Here is a 12,069-nt window from a genome sequence, read left to right on the forward strand (position 1 = left end):
TTATGGTTTAAACAACAGCAATTCATGAGAACAACTGTGCAGTTTTTAGGTGGAGAAATCTTCTTGGAGATTTATTTTTACTAAAGTAAAGACTTTGGAATTTGGGTTAGGGTTAGAATGAGAAAGTGGTTTATTAATAGCATTACTATTACATAGGAAGAATTGTGTGTGTGCGTGCGTGTGTGTGTGTGTGTTATGGGTTACTTTTAAGTGTAGTATTTCATAAAAAGTAATCAGTATGTAAAATATTTTTCTTTTTATACAACAATTTTAATTTCAAAGTCAAACATGACGTGCAGAGAATCTCCACCTTAGAGGCAGCATTAACATTCTATAGCGCCTACTTAGTCCGCATAGTTTAAATTCAATTTAAACACCTTCCTCGCAGTAACAACATGTTCAACACTGTCATACACCGGTGTTAGATGCACAGTGCAGACCAATGACAAATTTATATTTTATTCTCTCAGGTATGGATTGTTATCTGGATCAAATTGTGTGTGGTGAAGGAGGATAGCTAGTTAACCCTGTTACTAGTTTTCTTTTTAACCAAACCCACTATAACCTTGGTTATGAAGTTCTTTTTCTTGTTTTAAGTTTGTCTCCACAGTTTCTCCCATGTGCGGTCAGGACCAGGGAATAATCTCCCGGTCGAGCGAAAGCGCAGCGCGCATGCGCGTCCCGGTCATCTGACGTCTGGATCCTGTGGTCGTTTCGCGTCGCCGCAACACCGAAAGAACCGCAAGAAGAGAGCGCGGGGACGCGGACATCCTCCACGAGGGACCCGTCTCCTCCATGCATCCAACATTTCAGCAGTAATTTTAAAAAAAAGGCCGTCTATGAAACGCGGGGAGTCGGAGCGTTTTCCACGTGAAGTGTCGCCGACAGCGCGCTGCGTGGTTCTTCCAGGGGATGCCGTGAAAATCAGAACAGCCGCCTGAGAGACCCGCTGCTGCCTCTCGGCACCAGAGATAGCGGCCAACGATGGACGCCTGTGGACGGATCCGCGTCAGGTAGCGATTACCCGCGACCCGAGGAACATCCGAACGTCAAGCCGCCGCTGGAGCTCCGTCTAAAAAAAGATGGATTTCAGCCTCCTCCGGAACATCATCAGCAGATATGTAAGCCCCCCCCCCCACCCCACAACACAACACACACACACACACACACACACACACACACACACACACACACACACACACACACACACACACACACACACACACACACACACACACACACACACACACTGTCACAACTGGAGCTGCACACTTTTATGTTAAAGGTGCATTTCTGCACATTTGCCTTAGTGCGCATGTTGGGGAATTAAATTACATTAATCTGCCTTCCAGTGAGTTCAAATGCACTCTTCGTGGGGGGGGGGGGGGGGGGGGGCTGAACTGGTGGCTTTATAGTGTTTGTGATGGGGCTGAATGGAGAATGTGCCAGTGGCTACAGATGCATTGACGGCTGGTTGAATGTGTAGAATAGAAATGAACTTGGCTGGCCTAATTATGTTGCTGTAGTGAGTTGCAGCGTGTGTGCATACTAAACCTTAACCTGGTTTGTTTCTCCTAGTCCTGTTCTGCAGAGGAAATAAATCCTCACCAGGCCACACTGCAGAGCTCCCCCACTAGATTCCTACCCTGACTTGCACTCACTTCTATGCTGATGGGAGGTAGATAAAACTGTGCAGGTGGGCTCTAAAAGATGCTGTTTTCCCTCAGCGGAAGAAGGTTTGAAGAGCGGCGTGCCGTCTGCGTACAGCCTGATCACTGATCCATCTGTTAGCAGGAAATGTCCACATTAAAACAAAATTAGATGAGCTGTGATCACATTAGCAGTTGTTCTGGTCAGACACACCACAGTCTCATCTTCTGGTAAGAACAGGAAGCAGCTGGCTGGTGGTTGAATTAGAGAGAGAGAGGACAAACTGTGACCGGCCTGGTTCTGCTCATCCGCCCCGGCCGAGGCACCTCTGGAGCAAATCAAGCCCTGACCGTCAGACTGGCTCAGGTGCATGCTGTAAGTGTGTGTGTGTGTGCATGATTCCATGCTTTATAGCGTGTGTGTGTGTGCAGGTGGGTGACAGTGTGTAGAGGTCTTGACGAATGCCCCCAGCAGGGCTATTCTCAGGGGAAATCAGTTCCACCAGAGAGGATCAGTGAAGGATCACTGATCACGTCATTGTTGTGGAGGGTCAGCACACTTCCATAAATTCTCCATATGGTTTAAAAAGGAAAGGAAGCTCCGCATTTTTTTTTTTAATACACAACTTCAGTAGAAAAGTTTTACGTTCATGCTGGGGAGAATGCAACTCAACATGTGGAATGTTCTGGTCGAATTTAAATGTTTGGGTTTTTTTTAACCACACACTGCATGGTGTACGTGTCTCTAGTCCACACTAAAGTTATGAATAAAGAGACTATATTTTCTATTTTTGCAGTAATTCAGGAGACCGTCACACCTTAAAGTAAAGTTTGCAGTTCAAAACTTAACTCTAGTCGTTCCTTTTTGGTAAGCTGTTGCCCTACAGGCTTACTTTAGCACACTCATTTATTTTAATTTATCTGTCAGTCTAATCATTAAACTTAAGTTCACCTCATTTAAATTCTTTTGTTTTCCATTTGTTTCTGAAGGCTTTTCACAGTAATAAGTTCTGTTCTCTCTGCACGTGATGCAGAGCAGCCTGATACCATTTTTATTCCTGCTATTCCTGTTTCTATTCGTGATAAGTGTTCATCTTGACTATTCCTAGAATTTAACAACGGTGAACACACGCGATTGTTAACCTTTTTTCTCTCTCCTATACTTTTACGAGATCATAACAAAGACAGTAAATTAATCATCAGTTCGGTTATCTGGATATTGATGTATAATTGGTTGGATGGCTGATGTATATCTGGTCTTATATTACACGTGTATTACCCTCTATTAACCTCTATAATATTCCAACAGCTGCTCCTTAATGAGGCTACATGGGAGAACGAACACTACATTGTACAAGGTGATCGTCGTGTCACCGAGGAGGTGTTCGCGCTTCTTGTCTGACCAGAGAGCAGCAAATTCATGTCAAGGTCACATCCCACAAGATGATCATTTTGCCATTCCAAAAAAAAAAAAAAGAAAAGATAAAAGCATTATTAGTATGCAGCAGCTTCTGCAACCGTGGCAACATGCACTTCTGATGTACTCTAAGTTTATGAGCTTCTCACTTTATGTCTTCCTCCGTTATATCTCCTTCCATTGGCTTATTCTGTCAGTAGCTGGTTGTTTCTTTGGTCGTTTGCATTCAAAATGCATCCCATACTTACTGAAATGCTGGAAATGTAGCAGCCATTGAGCCATCAATGAATTTTTCGAGAAAGGAGACGAGTAATAAAAGTACAAAAGGAACAGTTGTGTGATGCAGTTCAAGATGCTCACAAGGATCTTTGTCTTTTTCTATTTTAATTCAAACATTCTCTTTCATGCAGCAGCGATGTGAAAGTAAAGTTTACACGTTACCCGTTTCTATGAATAGTTATTCAGATCCGTTCTGATGTCTTGATGTTTTACAGTCTGAAGTCAAAGTGGGACGCTTTGTTGCGTAACAACCTAAATCTATTTCACTTTTTTTCCTCTCTCGGCTCTGATAAAAGAATGTGTAAGCCCACATGCAGAAAAGACACAATGGGGTGTGTGTGTGTGTGTGTGTGTGTGTGTGTGTGTGTGTGTGTGTGTGTGTGTGTGTGTGTGTGTGTGTGTGTGTGTGTGTGTGTGTGTGTGTGCATGTATTGTTTTTTTTTCTCCAGTGTCTTTTTGTTCTGTAATAATAATAGACGTGGGGGGACGTCTCGGCCCGGCATGAGAGCTGCATGAGGTCACGACCCTGCAGAAGAAGGACGGTGTGTGTTCGTCATGTTATATTGCGTATTTAGAATGTGTTATTTGTAAAGCAGCGCTCCCATCAGCATGGCGCCCCCCCCCCCCCTGTATCACCACCCTCCTTCATGTCTATCCGTGAACGTGTGACTGTGATTCTCTCCCATCAGCAGATAAAGCAGAAAGGTCTCCTTTTGAAAAGGGTGCCAGCAGGTCTCCTCGTGCTAAAGGGCTGCAGAAAGGTTTCTAACACTTTTACAGCCCTTTGACCCCCCCCCCGGTTGGTGCTGAAAAGCAGAACACAACCTCTTAGATTAGTGTTTACCACGGGAGCTCTTTCCATTAAGTCTCACAGCTAAGATCCGTCTATTCCTGTCTGCCCCCCCCCCCCCCCCTTCAGCGATGGGTCCTGGCAAAGAGATGTGAAATGAAAAAAACACTCTCAAGACTGGTGTTTGGGTGAAACCCCCCCGGCCTGTGTGTGTATCAGGATAAGCAGCCGGCTCAGAGGGGTTCTTGTGTCTTTGGTACTTTGTGCCCCTGAAACAGGTTTCATTGTGAGACAGCGTTAGGTGGTCCGGTCAGATACTGGGGGGGTGGGGGGGTGGAGAGAAACCACAGCTGGATTAAAGACTTATGTAACAGTTGGATCGGGGCAAACCAAGTGGGAGAGGAAGCCGGGGCAACAGGAGGATCCGCGTTCTGTCATTTTAAACTAATTTTATCTCAATTAATTCCATTAAACAAGCAGGGTTTGGTCTGTGTGTGTGTGTGTGTGTGTGTGTGTGTGTGTGTGTGTGTGTGTGTGTGTGTGTGTGTGTGTGTGTGTGTGTGTGTGTGTGTGTGTGTCAGCGGTATCGCACGAGCACTAGTGAACCTTGTCATGAAACTCACATTAAGAGTTGTTCCATACAGACGTTCATTCATTCATTCATTCATCATCAGGACCCACTTCTTCCGCTGTCGTGGGGTTACTGGAGCCTATCCCAGCGGCGTCGGGTCGTGAGGCAGGGGACACTCCGGGCGCGACGCCAGTGCACTGCGCAGCCACATATAGGGCAAACAAACGTGCACGCACACACACCCGTCAAACATGTCGTGTGGAAAAGTTTCTACTTCCAGAAGAATATGTTATTTGACCGTTTCTAGTGATTCTAAATACTTTTTGAAATACATTTTAAATATATTCAAGTTTTAATTCTGGTTAAAATTGTCATTACTGAATTACTGTTATATCCTCAATATCGGTCTAATAATAATCACCAGTGTGTGTGTGTGTGTGTGTGCGTGTGTGTGTGTGTGTGTGTGTGTGTGTGTGTGTGCGTGTGTGTATTGGGGCGGTCGTTGTCATGGAGTCATTCCGTGAAGGTGAGGTGTTCATGTGATGACCGCCACTGATCTACTGGGGAAACTTTTATTTTAATGTTACTTTAAATTTCCAGTCAGTACTTCGCTTACGTAGAGCCTGTTTCATAATTTTGACATTTTCATACAAATTGAATATATAATGATCAGCGATCAATGATAATGATTAACCAGATGGCAGTTCTTTCCCTTTTGAGCTCCATCTACACCTCGTCTTAGTTTGTTCCTTTTCTCCTCACTGCTGCTTTTGATGTTTGGTCTTTGTTCCAAAAATGGACCGCCCTCTGAGAGAATCTAAAAATTCCTTGCTGAACCAAATAAATAAAACCACAGCAAAGATCTGGAGGATAATATCTAGAAGTAAACCACCTCTGTTTATTTACCCGACGCCTTATAAATTCTTGTCAAATTGCTGGTTGGGGATAATATAATGTGTGTCGCTTTTTTGAATTGTCATTTAAATAATTTACTTCATTATTAGAGCATTTAATGAAGGTCAGATGCGTTCGCTATGTTTTTTGATTGTTTCCCTTTGTGGGATCAATAAAGTTTATCTCATTCTTATGTCATCTCATCTTATCTAATCTTGTCTTATCTGATCTGATCTGATCTTATCTGATCTTATCTTATATATGAACCCAGTAGCTTTCGCAGCTCATCTCCAGCCCACAGTCAGTGGATCTATTATTAGCTCGTGATGACTGTTGAATCGATGGGCTGAAGACCAACTCGTTCTAACACGTGTTTCTGTTTCTGCTCTTACATCGTCAGTCCAGGTAAAATGAGTGGTTCATTTACGGAGAGCCAGTCAGAGACATTTGATCCGTGAGTTAATGAGGGAAAACCTCCTGGACATGATGCACACCTCTGAGGCGCAGCATGTCAGGACGACAGAGGGGGAGCGTGACATTTAATCAGGCTACTTAATCGTCTGTACCTTTTATTACACCTCTGTAATAACCCTACCATCGTTATATCAAGAGGAAGGCGTCTCAGCAATACGAATGCGTACAAAAAAGAAAAATGTTTAAACTTTTAAAAATAGCCTTATTATAAAAACAAAACTGTTCTTGATTTTCAACAGTTCAGGAAGAGTTTACAGGACAGAATGGAGTTGTAGCGCTGGGATCGTCCCAGTAGAATCCATCTAGACCTCGTTGGTGATGGATGGTGACGGACAGCCAGCCTCGCTGCGTGTAGGCTGTTGTTAGTAGAGACAAAGCCTCCGTGTCCTACGACCTACCAGCCCCCCCAGCTCCGTCCGATGGAGCGTAGAGTGAGGAGGGAACAGTGGATCAGCCAGGATTAATGATCAGATAACTACTCACCACAATGCAATGTCTCCCTCTCTCTCATCTCCTACAGTCAGAGTTTAATGTTTTCTGTCAGGAGAAGGAAGAACAAAGGAAAGCTCTGCAGAGAGGAATCTGATGGATGAGTGACGGCGTCAGGGAGTTGAGGAATAAGGAGGAAACTTTGAAAATATACGGAAGGAATTTAAAATTTACCACTGTTTATTTTTAGATCAGTTTGGGTCGATAACACACATGTCTTTGCTTATTCGTGTCTCATGATCACCGTAAGTTACTCTGCGCTGATGCCGCAGATACAAACCCGTTGTCCGTCCTGATACTGAGTTATTACGATTGATTGACCAGGAAACAGGTGATCCGTCGTCGCTCTGGCAACGTAACGCTGGCAGAGTTGCACTACTGTAGAATGGTGAACATTCCAGAACCCTGACAACTAGTGTGGTGACTGTCCCGCTTCTGCAACGCCAAACACTCTGTCCCAGTCATGTCCCAGCAGTGACGTTCTCACAGATGCCCCATTCTCTACCCGATTACATTTACAATTACCCAATTACAAGAACGTACATGGAATGTGTGTTTTTCTGCTTCTACTATGAATTTGTGATGGAGGCTTTTGTAGGTTTTATAGAAACATTCTTTAAAACTCCAGGAAGGAGAAGTGTTTGTCCCGGCTTGTCACGTTGTTTTTACTGAAACACAGTCTGAAAGGTTTCGTTATCTAGTCGCACGTCAGCAGCTCCAGCTCCACCACCTTCGAGCCGCTGCCCCCACCTCAGCGTCCGTCTGTGGGTCGTATCGCCCCCTCGATGTTTGGAGGACGTCTCAAGCCGACTGGCTCCATGTCTATCTTTATTTCACCACCAGGCACCCGTTGATCACTGTGCTTAACTTTAGACGTGTGACTCTACTTTTTGCTATCACATGTTACCATCTTGACGCAGATTTTTTTTTAATGTCACATGACACTGGAGAAATTCTTCTCTGTCATTTGAAATTAGATCACGAGAGGTCATACAGTGAAAACCAGGGCTTTGAGTCATAATTTTTTACCAATAGGTTCATTCCGACCAGAAACAGCATTATAAGGTTTCTGGTTTTATGTTCCACCCAAGAATTGATGTTCCTGTCTTGACTGCTGGTGATTTGCATCAGCTTCTCTCTTCTCTCGTCCTGCATTGAGTTAAAGACAGGAAGTGAAACATAAGGTCAAATATTTTTTTCAGGACCAAAAAAAAAAAAGGGTATTAACCGGTTAATATCATTTTGAATAACCGATTCTGCTCCAGAACATTAAAAAATATTAAGTCTTGGTTTCGTTTTTGTTCCATGAACTGGTTCAAAACCCTGGTTAAAACTGTTTAAAGCTCACTGGTTCTAATCCATGAGGTTACAGTAGAGAATTTAAAGGACTTGGGTAATAGGAGATTGTGTCTCTGTCACAATGTGCACAACCTTTTTAGCAGTCAATTGCCACTTTCCACTGAAGGACTCGTCCTGGAACTGTTCTGCTAATCACCAACATTGACGTGGTCTGTTTTAAAGGTGACGCTTGTTCTTCCCACTCAGGCCAAAGCATTCGAACGCCACGTGAGAGGCCAGATGGAAAGAAACAACTGAATGTTGTGTCTCTCATTTCTTCTCTGAACCCTCTTCCCACAGCAGCGTGTAATGAAGGACACCTTGAAACTAAATTTTGCTGCGCTAAACTCCCAGAATGCACTCTTGTTATTCCCCACGGATCTTCTTAGATGATCTATGGGTTAAAAATGACCTGAAGTGGAGGATTGTAAACACTCCAACTTGCTTTATTCTGGTGTAGAGGCATTGATGTCCAGCAGTAGGTGGGTGTTGTTTGGATGTGTGCAGAAGACAGTCGTAGGACGGAGTGTTGAGCAAACTGTAGGTGGGCGTTGTAGTAAGAAGTGAAACGGTGAATTACGAGCCAACACTGGTGTGACTCAGCTGATCCCCGGAGAGACTCGTGACTGAAGTTGTCCGACAGGTTTTAAGGTTAATATTTAATCAGGTTCGAGGGGCTTTTTTTTTTTCCAAAACAAGTTTATTTGTAATTCATCAGAAATAAAGAATGATCCACTATAATTTCCCTGCAGCGAGCTCGTGGTGGAGTGGAATTAGTGTCAGAGGACGCAGTCTGAACTTCAGATTAGTATATTTATAGAAGAATCTTGTATGTAATATTAATATTAATACTGCTTGTTAGCGAATACATAATACCTGTTTTACTCTTTGTGTCTCAGTGTGTGGGGGAGGAGATCTGGGTGGACAGTAGGACGGTGTACATCGGGCATAAAGAACCCCCTCCAGGAGCTGAGGCTTACATCCCTCAGCGTTACCCTGACAACCGCATTGTGTCCTCCAAGGTGAGCATCCCACAGCTCTGAATTCCGTGCCGTAACGTTATTCATCTCCATGCATCTTCATCTTCTGTGGTTTCATATTCAGACAGGTTTGTTGGATGTTTTTGGGTCCATGTTTCAGTGTCCTTTTTTAAAAAATAATTTTAATTTCTTGGACAAATTGTCCGTCTGTCCTGCCGGGTTGATGATGTTCTTGTCTCACTTTTATTTTATTTTTCACATGTGTGGTAATAACTCCTGCTGCTGTCACTCTGTCCCACAGTACACCTTCTGGAACTTCATCCCCAAGAATTTGTTTGAGCAGTTCAGAAGAGTTGCCAACTTTTACTTCTTGGTCATTTTTCTGGTCCAGGTGAGAATTTCATCAAAGTTATAAGAAGAGCTGAAGCGCGAGGGAAATATTCTCTCAGCTGAGCAATTAAAAATAAAATATAAAAAGGAATATGTCTCTCACAACTACCTGCTGGAAACCATTTGTAAAGCAGGGAGAAAAAAACAAGTTAAACCTGGTGAAAACATTTCAACAGCTACATTTTGATGGAAGTTGTAAAAGTAGAGGTCAGATAGTTTACTTGATGAAATTTTCTTCTCCACTTATTATGAAATTTAAATAATAAGGCAAGGGGGAAAAAAAACCCACTTTGACTGCACATGCAATCATATCAAACCTATTTGATTATAGAGATGCACATTTTAGAACCTTTTGGGTCCTTAAAGCCTTTTTTTTTAACCCTTGATTAAAAACAAAGTGCTGTAATTTAAGCACTTGTGAACACTGGCCAATCAAAGGAAAAGCTGATGAGAGTTTAGCCTCAGCTTTTATTGTTCCGTGATTACAAAATAAGAGCAATTACTCAAAAGATTAGCATTCAAATCCGGCACCTGTGTCTGACCTAAGCGATTACCATAATTTGAATTTGTGAACATTATATTATCCTGATATGAAGCTGTATTTTTTTATTTTTTTTGGTTCAGAGTTGTTTTTTTCTTGTGTTGGACTCATAGTTGAATAATCAGGTAAGGATACAGCCATACCAACCAGGATACCGGTAGTTTCAGTAGACCAGGACGTGGCTTAGCCGCAGTCTGGAGTTTATTTAGCGTGTTTTATCAGTCACATGTTAAATACTACACCCTCTTAATGGAACAAACTGAGCACTGTAGCGGAGGTGTGTACACTCTGGTTTGCTGTTCGTCTAAGGAGATTCTGTGTGGCTGTTTTTTTCTACATCTGTGCATGCACTGAGTCAAAAAACAGGAGAGAATGCATTACAAAAAGTGATCGCAGGATATACGTTACGTGTGCCGTACATTCAAGTGCAGAAGGAGGAAGTGAAACGTGATTCGATGCCTCGTTTTTTTGTTTTTTTTACCAGATTGGTGCTCTTTTCCTCTTCTGTCAGGATTCCATTACCTTGCATCTTCTTCCCATTGTCTCCCTTTTCATCCTCTCCCTCCCGCTGGTTCTCTCTCTCCTCTGCAGCTCATCATCGACACCCCCACCAGCCCAGTCACCAGCGGCCTGCCCCTGTTCTTTGTTATCACTGTCACCGCCATAAAACAGGTAGGACACACACGCACACACACACACACACACACGCACAAATATGCTGGCATTTTCCAGGAAATATTTCAACCTCCCCCTCTCTACTGCACACACACACACACACACACGAACACACACTCCTTCCCAATCAGCTGCTCTGTTATCGACATGCACGCATTCCTCTCTCAGCGGAAGGACATGCCATTGAATATGTCTGGTGATGTGAGAAATATGATCATGAATATCTCCTTTGTTAATCGCTCCCCCGCTCAGGATCCCCATGCTCCCCTGGGAGCCGCATCCCCATCCGTCCCATCCCCACTACTGAGGGATTGGGGGCGGTTGGGGGGGGGGGTCCCACCAGTGATAGATGGAACTGTTTTCTGGCTAAGGAAGCCGATGCTTTAAGCGGGGCATAAATCTAAAACACGACATGTTGGCTAGAAAAGGCAGGAAACGGGTCACTAAGGCCCACGGAACACAACGTTAATTAATTACAGGGAATGACTTTCACCTCTGTGTGTGTGTGTGTGTGTGTGTGTGTGTGTGTTTGTCCCACTTCTCTCTGCACAGTGATCTACAGAATATGTTTCCACAAAGGTTTGGGTTTTTCTCGCCCTTTCCCCCCCCACTCCACCTCACGGTTGTGTTTTTTCTTGTTTTCTCTGTCAGGGCTATGAAGACTGGCTCAGACACAAGGCCGACTGCTCCATAAACGAGTGTCCGGTGGACGTGGTGCAGCAGGGGAGGGTGGTGGGGACGCAGAGTCACAAACTCCGGGTAAGAACGGCGTCATTAGAGCAGCGCAGCACCTGAGGCCACGGAGCAGCGGCAGACGGGACCGCTGCAGACCTCACCTTTTCCATCACGCTCTTCCTCCCGCCCTCCCTCTCATTTTTCCATTCTCCGCAGTCGCTTCCTTCCGTTCACACTCGCTTCTCGACTTCCTCTCCAATTACGTGGCCCTAAAACTGTAGTAGAGGAACAATCAGAGCGTGCCCGGCGCGCCGCCAGAGTCCCGAGCAAAACGAACAGTGTCGATGTGTTACATAAACTCGGACGCTCCTGTCATCATCCCTCAATGTTCGCTTATGTCATTCTGATGAAATAGATTTGATTCTATTCATGGGGGGGTGAGGGGGGTGGGTGGGTCTTTTTTTTTTCTTTCTTTTTTTGGCAAGGGCGTTCAGTGTTATTAGCATTCCGTAACTGGCTGCCGTCGTATTTATAGCTGCCGAGTGTGACTCCGCGTTGCGTTCAGATTTCACACGCGAGGATCGTCAGATAATGCAGACGTTACATCACGAGCGCCAACGTTTTTACCGTCCTGTCATTTATTCAAACAAAGTGAATCCTTATTTTGTTCAGCTGTGCTGCAACCCAACGCACAGAGTTCTTCTTTTGTCGCGTTTGTGACTCGAGGCGACGCAAAGATCGGATTACATGTGACTTCAGACAACGACGGTTCAAACTCAGACGGGCCTCGGTTTGTTTTTATCCATTGTTTCTGGTTTTTTTTAGTCGCAGAAGTTTTCTGACTATAAACTGGATTGTAAGTACAGTATTTTCCGCACTTTAAGGCGCACCTAAAAGCTTTTAATTT

At 44.1% G+C, this 12,069-nt stretch overlaps 1 protein-coding gene across 10 annotated transcripts in view; it reads left to right on the plus strand.

The window, feature by feature from the left end:
- Positions 1-204: 204 nt before the first annotated feature.
- Positions 205-12,069, plus strand: part of LOC137604802 (phospholipid-transporting ATPase IH-like) — a 29,603-nt gene continuing 17,738 nt past the window's right edge. For 4 of the 10 annotated variants that reach the window (XM_068328883.1, XM_068328886.1, XM_068328885.1 and 1 more), the window contains exons 1-5: positions 206-1,121; positions 8,801-8,923; positions 9,183-9,272; positions 10,404-10,484; positions 11,139-11,246. In XM_068328883.1, the coding sequence (XP_068184984.1) occupies positions 1,083-1,121; positions 8,801-8,923; positions 9,183-9,272; positions 10,404-10,484; positions 11,139-11,246 (441 nt within the window). In that variant the 5' untranslated portion in view covers positions 206-1,082. Of the gene's footprint in view, positions 1,122-8,800; positions 8,924-9,182; positions 9,273-10,403; positions 10,485-11,138; positions 11,247-12,069 lie in introns of all 10 variants that reach the window. The other 6 variants (XR_011037668.1, XM_068328880.1, XM_068328881.1 and 3 more) reach the window with 3 other exon arrangements.

Source organism: Antennarius striatus, chromosome 12 (genome assembly GCF_040054535.1).
Source record: "Antennarius striatus isolate MH-2024 chromosome 12, ASM4005453v1, whole genome shotgun sequence".
In the NCBI taxonomy this organism is placed as follows: Eukaryota; Metazoa; Chordata; class Actinopteri; order Lophiiformes; family Antennariidae; genus Antennarius; species Antennarius striatus.